The sequence below is a fragment of the Xiphophorus maculatus genome, chromosome 15 (genome assembly GCF_002775205.1).
Source record: "Xiphophorus maculatus strain JP 163 A chromosome 15, X_maculatus-5.0-male, whole genome shotgun sequence".
Classification (NCBI taxonomy): domain Eukaryota; kingdom Metazoa; phylum Chordata; class Actinopteri; order Cyprinodontiformes; family Poeciliidae; genus Xiphophorus; species Xiphophorus maculatus.
Window position 1 is genome coordinate 21,740,239 of NC_036457.1, and position 22,901 is coordinate 21,763,139.

General features: G+C 40.4%; 1 protein-coding gene across 4 annotated transcripts; it reads left to right on the top strand.

The window, feature by feature from the left end:
* The first annotated feature begins 1,910 nt into the window (after nt 1–1,910).
* On the top strand, nt 1,911–21,717 carry LOC102229267 (sodium-dependent multivitamin transporter-like). 4 transcript variants are annotated; one of them, XM_023348298.1, is made up of 17 exons: nt 1,911–2,098; nt 11,251–11,458; nt 11,533–11,754; nt 12,436–12,501; nt 13,151–13,202; nt 13,338–13,405; nt 13,550–13,704; nt 14,131–14,271; nt 14,355–14,484; nt 14,555–14,643; nt 14,790–14,902; nt 14,999–15,105; nt 16,736–16,822; nt 16,919–17,103; nt 19,394–19,497; nt 20,344–20,465; nt 20,543–21,717. In XM_023348298.1, exons 2-17 carry the CDS (start codon nt 11,333–11,335, stop codon nt 20,717–20,719), a joined length of 1,944 nt encoding a protein of 647 aa, XP_023204066.1. In that variant the 5' UTR covers nt 1,911–2,098; nt 11,251–11,332; the 3' UTR covers nt 20,720–21,717. The 4 variants fall into 4 exon arrangements, with proteins under 4 accessions (XP_023204066.1, XP_014328283.1, XP_023204068.1 ...); XM_014472797.2 differs by having other exon boundaries at nt 15,038–15,105; XM_023348299.1 differs by lacking the exon at nt 1,911–2,098 and adding an exon at nt 2,709–2,796.
* The last annotated feature ends 1,184 nt before the right edge of the window (nt 21,718–22,901 follow it).

A 22,901-nucleotide genomic window follows, 5' to 3' on the forward strand; every position in this document is an offset into this window, starting at 1 on the left:
TTTTCCAAGTAATTTTATGTGAAATGACACAAACCTGAATATTAAAGGGGCAGTATTCTGGGTTTTCTAGGCACATGGTGACATTTTATAACATAATCAAGTAACTAAGCCTCCAGTTGATATGAAGATGATATATTAAAATATTAAACGTGACTTAAAAGAAGTATTACTCCCTAACTTAATGCCTTGAAATTGGGCCTGTCTCTTTAAAAACTCCTGCTCTTTCTGAAGCTCCCCCTTCAGGAAGTCATCACAACATGGCTCCTCTATTAACCCTTTAACAATGTTTTTATCAGTGTTGCACTAAGAAGCAGCTGTTATAAAGAGCTCAGCAGATGTGCAGTTCCACCAGGTGTTTGCTAATTGTTTCTGGCTAGTCTGAAGGAGCTGAGTGGGAGAGCCGCGGTGGAAGGCTACTCTGTGAGGCGGAGGCTCGGAAACTCCACCTCCGAGGAGGAACTTTGTCCTTGAAGGCGACACTTTGTCCACCCAGACGTTTTGCACAATTGAATGGCTGCCATGGCAGATTAAAGAATTTCTCAAGCATGCATGAATGTATGGGGCTCTATAGCAGAAATGGAGGAAATTTTAAATTGACATTTGTGACTGTATACAAATTAGATATTGCAGTAAGCATATTGTGAGGGAACGCAAAGCTTATTGCAAAAGAAAGAATTTCCTCATGTTCCCTAAGGGGCTCCATATGAATGAGCTACATTTGTATGAATAAAGTATTTACCCAAAATGGTTGTAAGATTGACATCAGAAACAAGTCCACATTGTCCATGAAACACCTTAAAATTGGGATTCTGTCTCTCTAAGAAGCTCCTGCTCTTTACAACACTCCGCCTTCAGGAAGTCATCACAACTATTAAATCTTTACAGTGCAACTAACCACCAAATCAACTTTTTGTTTTTTGCTGTCCTGATAATGTAAACGGAGACAGATCATCTGAAAAAACTCTTCATTCTTCTGCCTGCTCCCTGTGAACCGACTTCCATCCGCAGAAATGCTCTGCTCCCCGTCACACACAACCAATCAGAACCAGGAGGCGGGTCTTAGTGCTGTCAATCACATGTTCAGACTAGTTAGTAAAGCCACTGATTAAGAGTGAGGATAAACAAAAACTATACCTGTATACCTGAGGATTATTAACAGCAACAAGACCCTCCTGGCTGAGTGGTCATTTCTGGTCTGGACTGGAGTATTTCTGACAGAAGGACCACAGAGAAGAGCTAGATTTTTTTAAAACAAATTATCTGTCTCATATTGTACTGTAATAACTTTGTGTCTGTTTCATCAAATATGTAAAAAAAATATATATATATAAAAAGTGACATATTTCAGCTATAACATGGATTACTTTTGTCCATCATCTATCCATCTATTTGGTTGTCCATCATACTTCCATTGATTATCAATCCATTTCTTTATTCATACTCCAATAATATGTAGCTGTTTCCACTTCTATGGTCTAAAGCCTGCCTTCTGTACAAATACTAACTTTGAATTTCATTCATAATTGTGAACTTCTGCGTTAATGGCTTAAAATTGACAGTAAATTAAATAAGAACTCTAAATGCCATAATACCAGGATATGTATGGAATTTGGACATTTACAAAGATGCTTTTTTTAATTTTGGTGTAATACAGACCGCAACAGGAGATCTTTCCTTCCTACATCCATCACCATCTACAATAACTCTTTGAAGAATTTTGAATTAATATGAGCTACAACACACTTAATTTTCCTTCGGGATAAAAAAAAAAGTCGTTTTGAATTTGAATCGAATAATAATAGGATCTTAAAACTGTTTTATATGAGTCACAACCTGTGCATATATTGTACGTTTTGACACCCTCGTCATCAGCCTGGCGCTACGCTGGTGTCAGGATACATTTGTTGAGACGTGAGTCACCAGCCGGAGGAGGCAGAGGAAGAGGGATGTGGCTGCGCTTCCATAACGCGCACTGGGAGTCGTCGGGGAGGACAGAGGTCCCTGGTGTGGTTTCTCGCTTTCTCCGCCAGCTGGACTAGGCGGCGGATATCCCCGACAAAATGCATTCCCTCCTGCTTGGGACGTAACAAATGAGCAGGTAGGATGCTTATATTATGGCGCAGCTGGCGCTAAATGTACCGCCACAACTGGGGTAATTAGTCACCATGGTGACGACATCCCTCCTAACCTCTGCAAACCTACGTCATTGAGATACTACAACCTGCTCTGTTTTACCTAACCTTGCTGGCGTAATCCCGACTGTCACGCGGCTTGCGCTACTCCAAGTTGACAAAAATCAATGTATTAATTTGAGAGAATTTGAGGCCGCGAGAGCACGTGTTGTGTTGCCTTCACGTGCGTCGTAAAGATTGGAATTAAAGATTCGGATTAGCAAAGCCGAACAATGATGGCTAGAATCGTAAAGGCGTTTGAAACCATGTTAACTGCTTTCCGAAAACCACTGCCACCAAACATGTAAGACATACATATCCGATGTAAAATAACCTTTTTGCATTTATAATTGCATAATGGATGTAGGGCTTTCTTACCAAGCGTGTTGCTTAATTTTTCTAAGGTGTTTCTAAACCAACACGATTTCAATAATCAAAACTGAGCATAACTCGCATAACCAAGCGCAACATAAAGTTATTTCTCTGACTAGAGTTGTAAGCTGTAGTTTACGAGGCGTACCTGAAAGCAGCAAGTGTCAAGGATAAAGGGCGGTCCATGGAGGTACACATGTAGCAAATACACCGCAGTGGTGCTTATTTCTGTAGGCGTTGAAGAGAGGCAGAGGTAAGACTTTACCAATAAGCATTGCTTACTGAACGTACTTTAATATTAAAACGAACTAAAATTGTATGTATTGTGTCTTAACCGCTGACTTGAATGTAGCCGGTTTGGTTGATTAAAATCACACTGGCGCACGAGGCAGCATAGTTATTGAGCAACACAATGTGGCTCATATCGAACAGATAAGCGGACTTTTGCTTTTCTAGGTGTCATTTGCCTTGGGCCTGATTCTGTTTAACAGTTACTGCTGAGCGAAAAGCCGAACACCGGCCGCAAGGGTCGCTTTTATTACGAACGGAAGCCGGCGTGGCTGAAATGAATTACCGAGCGCGTGGGGTCTAATTATGCAGTCTGGATCTGCTATGTCAGAGTTTAATACTTAAAGAAGACGGTACTATACGAAACAGAATCATGTTGTTATTGGCTGGCAGAGTATAGCTGTATTCAGAAACCTGGTTTAAGTTTAAGTTTTGTACTCTTGTATTTCTAGAGGTGGGGTCTATATTGTTGTGTCGTTTTTTTTGTTGTTGTTGTTTTTCATTGGATTTTGACCGGTAGTGCTCCACACAAATGTTTGCTTTTTGGGTTGATTGCTTGATCGGCTTCTGATTGGCTGAGTTGTTTAGTGCACACTTTCTACTTTTCTTTTTCAGCGTTGTATATTGTCTTGCAAATTAAATCTTGCCTTATATTCCGCATTTAACTGGGGATTGTCCTTGGCCAGACTGACAAGTCAGATTAAGTGCTGCAACCAACTGTTGCAGCATTGAGCATTGTTTTGGCTTTAGACGAGCATGGACAATATTAATAACTTTAACTCATTGTTTTCTTGCTTCCATAGTATTTAAGTAGAAAAGCAACAGCCAGGTGTTGCTGGTAAAGAGAAACTCATCACACATGGTAAATATTTAACACAGTTGCTAGTTTTTCCAGGACTTTATGTTCCTGCTAGTTCACCCCCAGACCAGACCAGACTATGCCTCAGCTGTAAAACCTGCAAAAAATCCCAGAGATCCATCTCATTCTCACTTAAAGGCCTCACATAAATGTTACAGTAACAGACATTCAAAGCAACACTGAACAAGTACAGCTTGTTTGCACAGTTGCATATAAATGAATTGTATACATTTTGGAATAATATCCATTGGACAAATGATACCAAAGTAAAGATATTTGGTTGTAATGGACAAACACAGCAGCTTAGCTCAGACCAGCTGTTGAGTACAGTGGTGGGACTTGATGATCGGGGCTTGTCTTGCCTGGACACCTTGAGCTTTTCTCTAAACCAAAGCACTTTAGAGCATTGTTTCCCAACGCTGGTTGTCGAGGCACACTGCCCGACAGGTTTTAGATGTTTCCCTTCTTTACTACACCTGATTCAGCTGATTGTAAGCACCTGTCCATTGAAATCAGCTGGGCTGAAGCAAGAAAATACAGGGGGGGAGGTTGGATTCTCATTCGCCTGCTGTATGTATGAAGGCTATTTTTTCTTTCTTTTTTTTTTTTTTTTTTTTTACATGTCCTGTCCAGCAGTGTGACACTTGAAATTATTGTCCATGTCAAGGTGAGGCCCAACCACCAGATTTACTTTCACAAGCGGAGCATTGCAACATTCGCCGTGATGCTCGTATGATGTTAAATTTCTAAATTAATAAGACACTACAGTCCTTAAATGAGACATAACTTCAACCAATTCATGCTAAAAACGGATCCTTTAAACCTTTTCAGTTTAACTGCAGAGAAATTTCTAATGTGAGGGAAAACTGGTGATGAGTCATCTGAAATGTGTCCTGTGTATTAAGAAATAGCTTATGGTTGTGTTTGGGTTTCCAGAAACGTGTGGAAGGGATTGCTCCTCAGGTAATCTTCTAGCAAGGCCAGGCTGACCTCGGATGAGCCATGTTCTACTAATCATTAGACACAAAGTTTCATTCCACTATCCTATCTGCTGTTATGTTACCAATTATCACCAAAGACTATGGCAATGTTCAGGGTCATGTTTTGCTTCGCTTTATCAGATCGTGACGGAGAGCATTGGCTTTATAGCTCACAAAACTCTTAAAGCAATAATGGCATATAAATCAGAAGCACCAGCTCAATGTTTCATTTGCCACAGGGCTCTTTATCTTTGTTGTTCTTGATAGACTTTCTGATTGGTTCTAAATATGCAGCATCATGGCTCACAGTCTGCTGTTAGAACTTTACCACACAAGCCTGGCAACAGTTGGCTGTTTATTGATTAATCACGTTACTGGACCTTTAGGGTTGATCAAATACAACCAGCCGAACCAGTTGGTGGCACAGATTCCAGAGGTGGCTGGCTGCCAACCAGCTGCACGTGTGTAAACAATCATTGTCCACTCTTAAAGGGCCGGTGGTATTCTGTGGAAACGCCTTTGACCTGTCCTAATTTAATAATTGGGTCATAATTATAAAATTATGACCTACCTCTTACTAACATAATAACTATGACCTATTAAATGCCTACCTCATTCCCTCATTAAAAACACACATGGAGTGTTGCCTTGATTATTTCATGCATGTATGAAATAATTGTACATAATGCATGTGGATCTAGCACTGCCTTTGAGTCGAAGCTCCTCCCCCACTCAGCTCCTCCAGACTAGCCAACAGCAATTAGCAAACACCTGGTAGAACTGTGAATCAGTTGAGCTCATTATACCAGCTACTCCTCAGTGCAACGCTGGTAAAAATATTGTGAAAGGGTTAATAGAGTAGCCATGTTGTGATGTCCTGAAGGTGGAGTTTCAGAAGGAGCAGGAGTTTTTCAAGAGGCAGAGGCCCAATTTCAAAGCATTACATTTCAAGTCAAATTATTTCTTCTTGTCATATATTATATATATACAGCATTTTTATAACAACTGAATGTAACAGTTACTTGATTGCACCATTTTCTATTGCAATGGTACAACTTGAAGTTTGATCCAGAGTTCTGTTAAGTCTATCAGCTTCATGTAATATTTCACTGTAAAATCAGTTAAATTAGGTTTTAATTGCAACTCTTGTGACTGAGAACAGTTGAACACTGGTTTGGTTTGCACAGATTTTCCCTCCAGTCTTGACTTTACCCGATCAGTTTTGTGTTTGACAGTAAGCAGACACTGAATTATGAGTGAATCAGCCTGAATATAAGGACCTGTTCATCCTCAACATGACAAAATGAGAGAACAGATTTCTATTTTTTTTTTTATCAAACATTTAGGTTAGGTTTTTATTTCTTCAGCTAGTCTTTTTAAAAATGTGTATTAAAGATAACTGACTTGAATAAAATTGCCTCTTACCGAGACATACTCTAAAAATGGGATCCAATTTTATCTGAAGTGAATGAGGAACTACCTAAAGTGTGAAAATGCTACCTTATTTTAGTTATTTATTGCAATACTCTTTATTTGCAATCCCCTTTAACTTTTTAGATTAAACATTGCTACATGTTAATGTTGACTTTGATTTTTTGCTAGTAAATGATGTAAAGGTTGGAAAGGAGAAGATCATAAGATGGAGATGAAACATTTGTTGATCTGTTGCTCTACCAATTTTCTCTTCTGGATTGATTTAGGGCTTATTGTATTGTGGCTGAGAAGTGTTGATTGTGTCTTTGTTTTCACCAATGGGGAGAAGAATTAAAACAATAAAAATAAAGTTTCCTCCTACACGTGATCCTCAAACGACCATCTTTAGACTATATCTGTGTGACCTTAAAGAAGTGGACGATTAAATAAGAAGTACATGGCATAAACTATTTACAGTAGATACAGTATCTGAAAGATTGGTTCTTAAAAGGTCAAGTTTCCTGATTCTAGAAACTCTGTAAGACTGAGTTCTGGTGGAATATATAAGAACTGGGAAGAAAATCACCTGATGCTGGAGTTATCAAGAAATTAATTGAAATGTATAACTTTCAGATTGTCAGCATAGAAAGCTACATGTACAGCCTGGTGGCAGCTCTACCTTATAGCATGCTGATTAATCAGTGGAAGCTTATATTTAGAAAAGCACATGTAGTGGCTTTAAAAAATATCCACCCTGAGATGTTTTACCCTTATTACTTCCACTAATCAGTCATGATCAACGTTTTTTAACTTTAATCTCAAAGTGAAAACTAATTTCTACTGTACATAAGACTACAAACAATAAGTGACTGCATAAATATTCACCATCTTTCGAAGTGACTGACCTAATTCAGCAGAGGTCCATTCACTGGTTAACCAGCATTCCTGGATTCTATTACAGCATGAAGACAAATGAACACTCCAGATAAATCCACTATAAATAATATACTGTGCTGTAAACAGTTGATTGTCATCCTTGTTTAGTTTTTTCTAATTCTGCTAGGTTTTAGTTTTGTTTCTGGTGTTTCCTGGATTCACCTGTAGTTTTATTAAACAAAAAAAAAATCTGACAATCCACAGAGTTACTATTTTTGCACACTAAAAAAGCTATATGGGTCGATACTCACTCACCTTTTACCCACTACAGTTTTTCAGTGCCCCCACACACGATGCATTACATGAATTGTTTGATCTGTGGTGAGTCTGATGGGATGGAGTGGATACGTGTGGTTTGCCTTGAACTCATTTAAAAGCCTTGAACAAAGCCCCAACCTCATTCAGCACCCTGCGTCCAGCTGCACACCTTTCCACTCCTCCAGGCTGACACCAAGTCCCACATTAGAGGGAAGCTTCCACCAGCACAGAGCAAGTCGGTTCACACACACTTATCATTTCCCTGTTGCCGGGAAACGATACTGATGGCCACAGCTTTAAGAACGTTGTTGTTTTACTATAGTGGCATTTACACTCCAGATTTATTTTGATTTTATTTTCTTTTTTCTCAGTAAAAAAAAAATCTAATATCACAAGAATTTATAATCGGTTCAAAAAATGAAAATTAAATCGCTGTGAGAGAACTCAGAATTTCCTCATGTTTTTAATTAAATTGAAATAAATGAACATTTATGTATACAGTATTGAATCTGGGTTTCTACTGTGCATCAACTACCTTCATAGTGAGCTGATGGAGCTCTTCCTTGTTGAACACTGTTCCTTTAGTACATGTGTAGTAATGAAGCAGCTCTCTGGCTAAGTGGGTTTCAGCTAACTAGTGCAGAAGCTAATGGTTTGCTGTGAGCAACATTTCTGTGTGCTGTACAATGCATTAACAACGCTCTATTCATACGAAGAAGTAGCGGGGTTACTTTAGTGACACACACAGAGATGCACTGCCTTGTACTGTATTTCATTCAGTCAGAACCTGCTCTATCAGACAGTAGAGGCAGTGTAATAAATCTGAACCCTTGGAAAGGTCAGCACAGCGGCGCTCTGAGGTCCAGCTGTCCAGGTCATTACTATGACACCTCAGTTTGATGCATTCAAAGAAACGTAAGGGAAACGTTTGCAGGAACAGAAAACTTAGTCAGACCAGGATGTGTTTGGTGGAAAATCTAGCCACAGTTGAGTCTGCTGTGAATTATTTTCTCAAGACATTTTTTTTTATGCTGGATTTTATTTGGTTCAATTCACGCCAGCTAAAAGTTGAATACATCAGAATGTTTGTGTGAACTGAAATGGCTTTTTAAGCAAATATTAAGAATAATTGCAGACATAGGTTTTTGTCTCAAACGTAAAATGTGATATATACTGTGTGTGTGTATATATATATATATATATACACACAAGTACAGATTTGGCTTAATTACTGCGAAGTATGTTATTTTGGCAAATGACTTTTTTTTCCGTCTGCATATTCTAACAATTGGTTTACTAAATTACTTGACAAACATTTCAACAATTCATTCATCACACTTATATCACTTATTTCAGCCCTAATTTCATGCAATAAAAACAATATCTTCATCTTCAAATAATGGCCTAATTCATTATTTGACAAGTGATTTATTTGGCATGAAAGAATGTTTTGTTTTTTTTCCCCTTGTCTTTTTGGCCAATGACTAAATTTGACATCTTTGTGAGAAACCTGACAAATCAGTAGTGAATCAAAGACTTACATTTCAGATTTGTTATTGCCTCTACTACTGGTTCAGATTGATCCTTTGAAGATAACTTCAGGGTAGAAGAAAAATCCCATGTTATAACCGGTAGGGATGAGGAATATACTTACAGTCAAGTAAATCAGAGATAATTAGCCAAAATAAGTGTGGGATTTACTGCAGTCATGTCCGGTGCTTGATCAAGCTAGGACAGAATATCATCGAGTCAGGCCTGTCGGCAGACTGCAGTAACGGTGTTTGATGGGTTTACACGAGGATTTAATCTCAGACTTGCCTTCATAATTGGAAATCTTGAGATTTTTTTTGTTTTCTAACAGAAGTGAAAAAACAGAAATGATGTCAGAATCTCAAATCTGCAAGAATTAACTGTTATAGACTCTTCTCAATGAGGTGACCAGCATGTGAAAAACCTTCAAGGACCACTTTAAAGGCTGTTGGTCTGTCCGTGGGAACGGAGACCTTATGTGGGAGCAGAGCACATTCTTGCACGGATTTCCACGCATTATTGTTTCAGTCAACGGACTTCAGAGTCGTTTAACTCAGAATGAAGTCTCACCATTTTTTCATAATCACACTTTGATCTGGACCGGATTAATATTCCTTATAAGGCTGCACAATCACAAATGTATGATCACTGCAATATCAGTATCCATCCATCTATCTATTTTCTGTACACCTTTATCCCTAGAGGGGCTGGAAGGGGTGCTGGTGCCTATCTCCAGCGAACGTTTCGGGCGAGAGGCGGGGACGGATCACCAGTCTGTTGCAAACAATATCAGTATATCTAATATATTCAAATTGCTATGAACTTGCATTTTACATGTTACTGTAATATTTAGCAAGTTGGACAAAGTCTGTCAGCAAGAGATGCTCACACAAGACCCTGATACAGGCCAAAAGGCCAGTGTAACACACAATACCTTTATATTGTGTGTTACCTGGCACAATAAAAACTTTTTCCTGCACAATAAATTGTCCCAGAAGTTATTGTGATAAATGATATTGTTTTGAAACCATTTTCCAGTAATATAATGGTAATGGCATGAGAGTGCAGAAACTTTCTTAATGATTAATAAACTTTAAATTCTAATGAACAAGTAACACTGGAACTGGAAGACACTTTAAATAAACAAACGAAACAACAAATGTTAAGGTGAAGACCTGCTTCACTTTACCTGAAAGGATGAAGTAAGTAATGGGTGAGTTTTCTCACCACTATCAGCTGTGACTCCTCTCCCGCTACGGTTCCTGATCTGGAGTATCCAGTAAGACCTGTTGAGAGCAAGCTGTGAAAGGAAGAGCTCTTTGATCCAGAGCTCAGCATGGAGTGAAAAAGGATCCGTCTCGGTTGTTGACCAAAGAAAATCACCTGAAGTGAGTTCTGTGAAAGCACGGAGTTATGTCTCTTAATTAAACATATAGCTGGATTTTGTTTGGTTTTGTTGCAACCACTGCTCCCCAAAAGAAACAAAAAAGTGATGTCTAAAGGCTATCATCCATATTGAATGGCCTGTAAAACATTGACTCGCATTTTTTATAAAGTAGAAGGGAACACAACCCTTATCAGACATCATGTCCATGGTACCCACATGTTCCAGTCTATGGGTAGATGCTTTCATTCAATAGGTTTCCTAATAAGTATTGGGCTCCACTGAGAGACAGAAGCCCTTTCTGTCCAGAATTTGACCTCATCAGCATTGCTATGTTCTGTGAAAATTAGCTCTAGACAGATGATGTCACAGAAAGGTGTAAAGAAAGCAGGAGTGCCAACACATAGAAACTACCGTTCAGTGATTTCTATCAGGTGTTCTTAAGGTGTTTTTTTTTTTTTTTTTTTTCTTCCTCCTGCTATTTTAGAAGTTCTAGAAATGTCAAGTCATAGTTCAAAGTTTAACTGCTCCTCCTGGCTGCTAAAGATTGACCCAGTGTCCCAGAAACAACTGTTGCAAAATATGTCCGTCATTAAACTCCTTTTAGGACCATAATGGTGTTTCACACCTGTTAATCTGGTAGTTTTGGTTCAATTGGGGACAAAAAAGGCAACGATTGTCACGTTTTCATTTTCAGTAGCCCACTTAATGCTTTTGGAGCGGTATCTGGTCTGCTTGGTCTTCACATATGCATGTTTGGTTCATTTCAACCAAACAAACACCTAGGTTTGTAGTTAGATCAGAGTTTTTGTTTTGTGTGTGTGTGCCTCAGAGTTTGATTATTCATTCACAACTCCCAAAATGAAGCGGAGACTTTCTAGAGAAACGAACCAGAATTCAATTAAAGAGAACCAAACCAGGAATCTGAATGGAAAACCAGCTCATACATCATGCTGGATTGTTTTCATCTGTGGTAAACCTTATTGAAGACATTCAATAAGGTTTATGTGATGTCCTCATATTCATTGGCGAAATGTCTGGTGTTCCTTTGTTCCACAGTGAAGGTCACCATGGGTAGACGGCTTTCCTCAGCATCATAACCAGCACCTGAGGCTCCTAGCCCCCTGAATGCAGCACCACCATGGGGGAGGTGGTCCAGATGCACTTCACCACGGTGGACTACGTCATCTTTGTCCTGCTGCTGGTGGCCTCTGCCGGCATCGGCCTCTTCTACGCCTTCTCTGGGGGCCGCCAGCGCACCACCCAGGTGAACTCCGACCTCCGTTTCTGTCAGGCTTCCCTGTGTTTTAAAATCTGACGCAAACTTCCTGCTTGTCTCAGGAGTTTCTGTTGGCTGACCGTTCCATGAGCTGCCTGCCCGTGTCCCTGTCCCTGCTGGCCACCTTCCAATCGGCCGTGGCCATCCTGGGTGCTCCGTCTGAGGTGTACGCGTTTGGGACACAGTACTGGTTCCTGGGCTGCTCCTACTTCTTGGGCCTGCTCATCCCAGCCCATGTCTTCATCCCAATCTTCTACAGGCTTCGGCTGTCCAGCGCCTACGAGGTACCTGCGTGTACAACGCCCCCTACAGTTATTAACAACCTGTTCAGAAAATGTGCAGAAATACTTTTGGATAAATTAACTGTATTTATTGCGGGAACATAACCTGAGATTATGCTCCAACAATAAAACATGAACTTATTTAAAGCCTCTCTAAGGGTGTTGGTACTCTGAAGGGCGCTGTAATGGCTGCATATCTTCCTCCCTGTTTTTGCTCCTGTTTGTCATTAAAAAACCCCATGTTAGAATCTCATCTGTCTTTGTGTTGAGCCCTTATCAAGCATGCAATTTTAATTTGCTGCATCATTAATAGTTTCATGGCTTGGTTTTTATGAATTTTAAACATCTTCACATTCTGTCAGATCACTTTGCTCACACCTGCTCCACCTTTTATCTTTCTCAAGTATGATCTCAGAGTTGAACATCTTATCTCTCCTAACCTAGCGGAACGAACACATGTTCCCATCTTCAGTGTTTATGAAGGACATTTATCCTCCTCTGTGATCAGTCATTTACTGGGGAATGACTGCATTAATGTCCTTTCTACAGAAACCATTTGTATCTTCGATCAGAACTTCTTGCGGCAGTTCTGATCCGCTCCATTGACTGACACAGATTGTCTCTGAGATGATGTTAGGGATTTTTTTCATTTAGTTGTTTGTTCTTTTACGTTCTCCCCAACAGTATCTGGAACTGCGTTTTAACAAGATGGTTCGCATATGTGGGACTGCGACCTTCATCTTTCAGATGGTACCTTGATCTGCTTCATATTTCAATGTTTTTTGTAGCAAAATTATTAAATTCACCTGTTTGTCTGATTGAAACCTTGTTCCAGCAAATGTTACTCTCTTCATGATTTTATACCATCATTACCATCTCCCCACATGAGTTTGTTGTTTATCCCGAAGCAAATAAACAGACCCACTCCATTGTTGCTAATGTTAATGTGTGAACAGTGATTTATTCACACTTTGAACTTTAAAAAAATAAGAGCAAATCCTGCAAAGGATTTCAGATTCAGACTTTAAAACACTTTAAGGACTTTCTTATGGGGTTCTAAATACAAACATACACCGCACTTTTTAGATTTTTTTTTTTTTTTTTAAATAAATAAAAACCACATTTTTTCCACTTCACAATAAATCTCCTTGTTAAGATGATCTAAAAACACTTTATATTAAAGTTTTACATGTTTACGTGACACGATCTGTAGAAATGCATTGAATACTTTCACAGTGCAGTAACGCAGCCTGAGACATGTTGACACACTATCAGAATTCAATCCACCTTACAACCCACAGGGGTATTAACAGGTGCTGGGTCTTTAGGAACTACTCCATGAACTTTGAACTCCTTCTGTGTATGTGAATTTGAATCGATCAGTCCTTTCTCTCTGCAGGTCATTTATATGGGGGTTGTACTTTATGCTCCAGCTCTGGCACTTAATGCAGGTGAATACATTAGACATTACCTTCAGTCAGGTTTTAGCACATTGCACTACCAGCTGACTGTAAGTCTGTAAGTTCATATTTCTGAGTTATGCTCTGAGTGTATGTGTGGGTTTTAACTCTTCTTCTGACTTGCAGTGACAGGTTTTGACCTGTGGGGAGCAGTGTTGGCCATGGGGTTAGTGTGTACTCTGTATACTGCTCTGGTAAGTTTAGTTTTTCTCACTTGTGTCATTTGTAACGACTGAATCCAGCTTTATTAATTTGTTAAAACTGAAAACAATGGTTGAAGATTTCAAAAACTAAAAAAAGCATTTTTTCTAACCTGGTGGTGTCCTCCTGCCCTGTAGGGGGGGCTGAAGGCAGTGATCTGGACTGACGTGTTCCAGACCGTGGTGATGTTTGCGGGGCAGCTGGCTGTCATCGTAGTGGGAGCCAATCAGGCTGGAGGGATAGTCGAGGTGTGGAGGAAAGCGGTGAACGGCAGTCGCATTGCTGGACTCGAGTGAGTATTGACTGGATCGACCTGGAGGAACAATACAGCAGTCTGGGTCAGCGCCACAACTCCAGATTTAATGGGAGAATGGAATTGATCAGTTAATCGCATGATTAAATTAAAATGAGCTCAATGATTTCCATTCTATTCATTAGTATTTTTGTTTCTAAAGGCAATCTTGTTTAAAGGCTTCATAATTCATTTTAGTTATGGTTTTGGTTGTTTTATTTTGAATATTAAAAAGGTGTTCCAGTGTGGAGTGTTCTGTAAAAAAAAATTAAAGTTTTAGTCTTGCAGAGGGCAAACTTGCATTATTATGCCATTTTCATTAAATAGTTTCAAAACAACAATATGCTCATTTATTGAAATAATTTCTGGGGCAATTTATTGTCCAGCAAAATCTGTTTTGTGACAGGCCCAGTTGTGTCTCTGCAGCCTGAACCCCGACCCTCTGGAGCGCCACACCTTCTGGACGTTGGGAGTCGGGGGAGTGTTCCTCATGCTGGCGCTGTATGGCGTGAACCAGGCCCAGGTCCAGAGGTACCTCAGCTCCCGTACGGAGAAGGAGGCTGTCATGTGAGCATAAATTTCTTCTCATTGGGATTACATTAGTTCAAAGTGAATAGTAGTGAAGAATGAAAACCTCTGTGCCCTGTCAGGTCCTGCTATGTGGTTTTCCCGTGCCAGCAGATTGTCCTCTGTTTGGGCTGCCTGATGGGTCTGGTCATGTTTGCTCGCTATGGAGAGGACAGCCCTCTGGACAAGGGCTACGTGAAGAGCAACGACCAGGTGAGGCCCAGGGTCTTCATGATGGATCATGTGTGCTAAGCTCCTGCTGATGCTGAGCTCCTCTATGCAGATGGTGCTGTACTTTGTTATGGATGTGTTCAGGGATCTACCCGGCCTCCCCGGCCTGTTTGTGGCCTGTCTCTTCAGCGGAGCGCTCAGGTAAATCACACTAAACCCGGCTGGACATGAATAGATGCATCTGCTCATGGTTTGTCCTCTCAGTCCTGATAACTGTACTTTTCTGTGTTCAATCATTTCATCATTCAGTCTGTTGTTTTTTGTTTGTTTTTTTTAACTCCCTCCAGCACCATCTCCTCAGCTTTCAACTCCTTGGCAACAGTAACTATGGAGGACCTGATAAAGCCTCATTTTCCAAATATGACTGAAGCAAGGGCCACTCTTCTGTCCAAAGGACTGGGTAAGACGAGTTGCTTTTGAGTTATTAATGTTAATTAATTGGCTGACGAGTTATGCAGGCTATTTGTTTGATTTGTGATTTCTGGTTGTAAAACAGAAGCAAACCTCCTGCCTGTGCTTGTCCTGTTCCCCTCAGCTTTAGCCTATGGACTGGTGTGTCTGGCTATGGCCTACGTTGCCTCCATAATGGGATCAGTGCTGCAGGTAACTATTCCAACCTTTAGCATCACCAGCAGGACAGAGTAAAGTAGAAGCTGTAGCTGCAGACTGTTGGTGTTCTTTTAGCTGGTCTTAAGCTGTTGTCATACTGGATGGAGGATTCTGTAAAACCTGAAGTCCTGTCATGAAAACTGTACTGTCCTTTTATATATTCCAATCACCTTGGGATGAAGGGAGTAGAATTAACATTTTGGTACTGCATCAGCACTGACTAACTTGATGACAGGATGATGTTGCAGCATGTTTTTTAATGACTTATGACATGAACAAACTTATTTACATCTGATTCTAACTGAATTTGTTATTTAATGGAAACTAAACAATTGCAAAATTGTATTTTAACATTTGCTAAATATCTACAGAGTTTTGCACACATTTGTAGTAGAAATACAGTTACTGTCCCCAACAATTGACATCACTGTGACTGTTAGTCCAGTGCTCTACACAGAGTCTACTCAGTTGGTTTAAACCATTATTAGCTGAATTAATCAGTATGTTAAAATCACATCAACCACTTGGCATTCTTAGGTGAGTGAACATTCATTAGTGAAGACAAAGTGTCTGCATAGGAGAGCATGAGATTATGTAATGTTATGGAGGCATCACTGCCACGTTTTGGTAGCGTAATCATTTATTGTCAGCTAATTTAGTAATTGAGTATACAAACTCAAAAAAGGCCAATTGCTGAAAGAATAATTATAGCAGTAGCTAAACCAAAACTGTACAAAAAATTAAAAGATTTTCCATTTAAGAAAAATTAAAACAAAAACTGTATGTTCAACCCAAAGCTCCTTTAGTGGCATATTTTTTAGCTTCACCTGGTTCACATTCTGTAAAAAATATAAAGTAATAAAATCTTTACATCTGAAAATGTTTTTTGAATAATAACAATGTTTGTTAATCTGTTAAGAGATGACTGTGTTTTCTGCTAATGAAGTGCCATGACTTTCATTTTGCAAAATTTACCAACTGTAAATTTCTTGTGTCTAAGCCAGTGGTGCCCAAAGTGGGTCCTGAAGGGCCGGCATCCAGCATGTTTTACTTCTCTGGCTGGTGGTAGTAACAACCTCTTCAGCATGTCAATGTTCTTCTTGGGCCTTCTAATGAGCCATCATTTGATGCAGGTTTGTTAAACCAGGGAGAGAACTCAAACATGCAGGATACATGTTTTAGATGCAACCTATTGCATGTTGCATGTTTTTAGATGCTCATTAGGTGCAACATAATTTGATGCAGGTTTGTTAGACTAGGGAGAGAACTAAAACATGCAGGATGCCGGCCCTCCAGGACCCACTTTGGGCACCCCTGGTCTAAGCAGTATTTCAAAAGAGCTTATGTTGTATAAACAATAATATTACTTGTTGTTAATTTGGTGTCGAGAGCTGAGTGTTTTTTTTCTGGTAACAAACTGCCACAAAGTATAAAGCAGATTTTTACTTTTATAATATATTTACCACCTATGACAAAAAAGCATTTTCACTTTTCTGCAAAATTCATCAATTGCACAGTTCTTGCATAGCAAGTAGTGTAAGATGAGTAGAATTTCAAAAGAGTAGTAGAGGTTTAATGTGTAAACCTCATCATGTGAGACTGTTGTTGACTGCTGTTATTCCAGGCAGCCTTCAGTATCTTTGGGATGGTGGGTGGCCCCCTGCTGGGACTCTTCTGCCTGGGGATCTTCTTCCCTTGGGCCAACTCTGTTGTAAGTCTTAATTCAGGACGTCCTCTAGAAACCTGTCCTAGAGAGACAGTGTTGCACACGTCCTCTCTGAACCACTGTGATGTCTCCTGTTGCCAGGGAGCAGTAGTCGGGCTAGCAGCAGGCCTCGCCATGGCCTTCTGGGTCGGGATCGGAAGCTTTGTGATGCGAATGTCTCGGCCCCCACCAGGACCCCAGCTCAACGCCACCGCTCTGCCACTGTTCCACAACATGACCACTACTGTCCTGAGCTCCCTGGTTACCAGCCCCACAGCCAAACCACGGTAACACACCTTGCATGCTGCAGCACGGCACACTGGTTCTGTTATTTACTGCTCTGAAGTTAGATTAAAAAAATTAAAGGTATGAATGTTTAAGGGACAGTATTATGTAAAATCAACATTTTTGAGCTTTACATTATATTGCATCATCAAAATCATAGCTGGAGTGTTGCCTTTATTGTTTCATGCATGTTTGAGAAATCCTTTAATCTCCATGGCAACCATTCAGCTGTGCAAAACATCTGGTTGAACCTAACTCCTCCTTCAACACACGAAGTACCAGAGAAAGGTCATTTAACATTTCTACCTTTGGACCCCAGAGATGGGTCGATTGACCTGAAGGATTTTATCTAGCAGGTGCTTTTGTTCTGTAAATAAGGCCATTACCTTACAAGTACCCTGGTAATGGCCTCAACGCATCTCACAGTTGCACAATTGTTCCTTAGACTTAGACTGACTTTGTCATTTTGCATGCACAGGGTGTATACAGAACAAAATTTCGTTGCATACGGCTCAGGACAATGTTTGAGGTTCCAACGTTGTAAAATAAAATACAGTATAAAATATGAATATAAATCTAAATATAAAGTGCAGGACTGACAGTAAAATAGAAGTTATTTAACTCTGTACATGTGCAAGGTATAAAGTGGAGACCAGATTTTGAGTGCAGTCCAGTTAAGAGTTCAGCAGTCTGATGGCAAGTGGGAAAAAGCTGTTTCAGAACCAGGTGGACCTGCACCGGATGCTGCAGAACCTCTTTCCAGAGGGCAGCAGGGAGAACAGTCCATGGTGGGGGTGTGAGGGGTCACTGATGATGTTTCGGCCTCAGGACACGCATCCTGCATCGATGGTTGACCTGACACTTCGCCCTTTTGCCTGAGCTGGGTGTGGAAGGTTGTTGCCGAAGCAGTTTCTCCTTGTGTGCCTTCTTCTCACTCACATGAGAGTTACCGAACTCTTTTGCAAGCTCAACCAGGAAGTCCACCCGTCTCTCCTGCACCCCAATGCATGCCTGATAAAGCTCATGTGCATTCAGTGCTGCCATGTCAATCATTTTGCCAGGTTTGCTGACCAGCTGTCACATAGTGATGGAACCTTGGTCACCCCCCGCAAGATTATGACTGAAATAAATGCCATTAGTTCTTGTGAACTAAATAGGTGAAGCAGTCACCTATTTATCCTCCACAGCACAAAAGGCTGCATGCAAATTTGCATGTGCTAAGTCTCCCAGATTTCTTTTGCTTACACTTTTTGCATGATTTTTTTGAGGTGGATCAACACAATTAATTTGGTTAGTTTATTTCTAAACTGTCATTTTATACCCTCTTAGCTTTATTTAAAAGAAAAACATTACTAATTTCTTTTAGAAAAACCTTTGCATATTTCTTGAAACAGATTGTATGTTTTGCAAACTCTATGTACATTTGGCAAAATGACCTGGATAATGCAGCACAACATCATGGATCAGCTGCAAAAGGTCACATCTCTCCAAAAACACTTCATGTATGCTTCAAAACTAAACTGACTAGTTGTAGGTATCATAGATACCCACCCCCAACATGGACTATTCACATTCCTACCTTCTGGCCTGACGGTCAATGGCCACATTTACAATTGAAGAAGGGATGCTAATTTGAGCCATCAGAGTCGTCAGTTTGGACTCAGGGTCTTTTGACCCTGTTTCGGTACGTCAGTGGAGAGGTCGAAAACCCTGGTACCCCCAGTGTCAAGGAGGAGTTTCTATGCTTTCACATTAGAGCAGCCATCCCCTGTAACTCCTCCAGGAGTCCGCTCCTTCAGACTAGTCAGGAGCAATTGGCAAACATCTGGTGAAAGCGAGCTACTTCTCAAATCAGCACTGGTAAATAAGTTAAAGGGTTAATAGAGGAGCCATCTCGTGATGACTTCCTGAATGTGGAGTTTCAGAAAGATCTGGTGTTTTTAAAGAGACAGAAGCCCAATTTTAAGGCATTGCATTACAAAGTTACACTTCTTTAAAGTCATATTTGATAAATCACCTTCCCAAAAAAATTTATAAAGTTGTTTTTTGCCAGAAGTGATCCCTCCCACCCCCTCAGAAAAAAGTGACTTTGGCCATTATGTTAAGGAGGTGATGATATGCAGCATTTTTCTAATAATTGACGTTAACATAGCTACGATTACGCTATAAAATGGCACTATGTGTCTGGAAAGTGGCCCTTTAAACCTCTGACTTGTGCTTGCATTTCTTACAGAGATTGAAAATGATTTTAGTTGTTGGAAGTAAATGTAACCAGTCATTTACTGTTTTTAGACCAACAGGAGTGGAAGCTCTCTACACACTGTCCTACATGTGGTACAGTGCTCACAACTCAGCCACGGTGGTGGTGGTGGGTCTGCTCGTCAGCCTCATAACAGGTACAAACATGAAACGTGTTCGATGCTCCAGCACCATGCAGAACAACTCATATCACCTTATGTTGTCACATTTTACAGATGAATACAGAAGCATCTTGCTTTAGGATTTTTAACCTTCTTATCCCTCAAATGAAAACACCAAGACAACTAAATGCCTCATAAGTTGCATTTAGCAAGATGTTAATTAGTGTTGGGTCCCAATTAAAATATTTAATCAAGTTAATTGCAGGGTCTGTAACTGATTGCATTTTAATTGAAACGCATAACAAAATAATCAAGTCCAGTTTATCAGTAGCACATTTCAGGAGCAGGGCAGTTCAAAGTGATTTACTCCATAAAAACATACAGTAAGCAATTATGAAACGAGCAGTAGAACATAACATTTTTTTCAAATGAATTAAGAGTAATCATCATCATCATCAGATGTATTGATTCCAGTTTAATAAAAGGCAGCTTTCAACAGTAGGCTGTTTTTAGCCTTGATTTTAAAGGAAATCTGTGTTTTGGCTCCAAGATTGTTCCATAAGCAACATTTTCAAATGAAGAAGCTTTTCTTGCCTCACTAAATCCAAAAGAACTTCCAGTTCTAATCATGGTTACAAAAGTAATGATTTAGGGAGTGAAAAATGTTGAAAACTGCTTTTTATTTTTCTTCTACTTTACAATAATGCACTAATTTGTGTAGGTTTCTTATGAAATGATATGGAAAATGTTTCAAGGGGTGTAAATAGTTTTTCCTCACAGAACACTTTTCAGTGTTGCTAGTTATTGAAGCCGGCAGCAGCTCCAGCCCCTGCTGTCCCCCTGTGTTTTCTCTGTCTGGTGTAACCGTCTTGTTCCCGTCAGGACCCATGAAGGAGAGGGAGCTGACCCCGGGAACGGTGTTCCCTGTCCTCGGAACGCTGCTGTTCTTCCTGCCAGAACGCTACAAGGAGAAGCTGTGCTGCATCACTCCTCTGGCCCTGAAGGTAGCTCACACTCTCCGTTTTCTCTCCTCACTCCATCACACCATGGTTCCATCGCTTTTATCATCACTGTTCTGCAGCCCACAGAAATCAGCAGTCAGCCTTACCAAATGGCCAAGAAGGACGGCAACGGGGCGGCCTGCTGCAAGGAGGACACGGCCACGGAGGACAAGGAGCTGGAGAGCGACAGAGCTCAGACGGAGGACGAGGACATGGACGCACCGACTGCACACACAGTCCAGGAGACGGCCTTATGATCCAAGAAGCACACACACACTTTGTCCTGAGCTGCTGGTGGATCCTGTCACCCTGGTAAAATACTGATGTTAGAGAAACGGAGATTACGGAGGGCGTGGCCTGTCTGAGAGGGCGGGGCTACTGCCGCGTCACTCAGGCTGCTAACATGCAGCATGAATGCTCTAACACACCGACTGGTGTTCCAGTGTGACCCGATCCACTCCACGCTTTGGCAGAAATAAAAGAATCAGGCAGGGAATCGTTGCACAGTTAAAATCCTTTATTTTTATAGCAATAATAGAGCCACAAATTCTAGAGTATATGAAGATTATAATTAAAGAAAATCAGAGACTGAAGTGTAACAACATGGCAGCTTGGTTTCCAACTCCTCTGACCCGTTTAGCTGCCTCTGAATATGGGTCCATGTAAAGGAAGCTGTGCCGATGAGAGCAGAGGGACGTCTGATGGATCACAGCTGGTCCTGATGGAACCAAAGAATACTAAAGATGAAGCACAATGACGATGTTCGAGCAAAACGGTCGACTCAAGGAGAAACGAAACAGAAAAAGGTCCAATAAAGATGCTAGTAATAAGTTTTAGAGCAACTGAAATGCAATACAAGCTTGTCTAAAATAACCACTGACGGCTCAGCGACATCATAACACTGAGCTCTAATTCTGCTTAAAACACTTCCTGGGTTCCACATCCTGTCATTGTTTCAGTAGCCTTTGTTTTGTTTAATGAAAATATACCAGATGACCAAATGGTACAGCAGACATCAAAAATAGTCATAGTAAGAATAACTAAATGAGCTAATAAAAGATTAGTTCAAAATGTTTCATGAAAGTTTCCTTCATATGGAAACTTATCATTCAAATCTACATGTCAACCTGTCATATGGTCCTGGAGGAAGTTGAGGTTGGAGGCGGTGTACCACTAATGATCTTCCTGTGTGAAACATTGACTGGAAATGTTTCATCAGTATGGACCTTACCAAGCTCCGCCCACAACCGACCCACGTAACCGCAAGTCTCACAAGCAAAGCCTCGCCGATGTAAACATGACTCCATTAGTTCATCATTTCTACCGGATTTTCACAATATATCAGCTACTAAATGGACAGAGGAACTAACAAGTTCATGTCATCATCTGGGAGGAGGTTACTGGTTTCTCAGTCACAAGCTGGTTGCAAACCTGAGGCCAGCAGGTGTCAGTCAGTTATGGTAGATCTGAACTTTGACCTCAATATGAGAAGCTACAGACTGACAGGAGGAACCAAAGAGCTCTGTAAAGGTAAAGGCAAATCTTCTGAAGTTGGGATATAATTAATTTAATTTCACATAATTATTGAGGTAGAAGCCATTTGTTAAAATTTTATGAAATATATTTGTTCTAATTGATGTTTGTTGTGAATGATGTAAACTCACAAACGAACGAGGTAATTAGTCCAACGTGACCACGTAGAATGGGCATCAGCCAATGAAACGCAGCCTCTCTGGTAAGGCAGCATGGACATCACTTTACTTCTACAGCAGAAATTCACCATTAGTGTGTTAATCTTATTTTTAAGATTTTAAAAACAACTGCATATTTATATTTCTAATGTGTTAAATATTGCACTTTATCCATATTAAGCAGCTTATAAAAGGATAGTTGCATCTTCAATTGGAAACATCTATAGATAACAGAGTGTTGGTGAGTCAGTTTTCTCTTAAATATAACCTGAGATCTGGATCCTAACCTACAGTGATGCATGTTGGACCACAGAGTTTTTGCTCAAGCGACTCGAGTCAATAGAGGCCAGACCTGGAGAAGGTGGCTAGTGAAGAGTCCTGCTCCCTGGACGTGTCGGCCACACTGGGCCTCATCGTGCCAACACTCAGTATTGGCATGAGATGTACAGCTGATCAACACCTCTCTCACATGAAGGTGGTTTTCTCTGCTCTCAACCTGATTGCAGCTTCACACTGAAGCTGACCAAGAAGGAAGTGAAGAAACATCTCTAATATCTTAATATTCTGTTAAGTGCCCTTTTTCTACCTATTTCTTCTAAATGTCAATGAGAAAGCACCGTAAATATATTTGTCACTTTTTGGAATCAGAATTCTTGACCGCATGTGCTGCTGTTCTGTCCATTGTTGCTTTGGGACTCGGCCTCCATGTTTGTTTCTGTCATTGCTCAGCATCATCTGAATGTTTTCC

Coding starts and splice junctions, on each gene's coding strand:
- LOC102229267 (XM_023348298.1), top strand. CDS start 11,333: ATGGGGGAGGTGGTCCAGATGCACTTCACCACGGTGGACTACGTCATC. Junction 14,272..14,354: donor ACGGAGAAGGAGGCTGTCAT/GTGAGCATAAAT, acceptor GTGCCCTGTCAG/GTCCTGCTATGTGGTTTTCC. Junction 20,466..20,542: donor TCACTCCTCTGGCCCTGAAG/GTAGCTCACACT, acceptor ACTGTTCTGCAG/CCCACAGAAATCAGCAGTCA.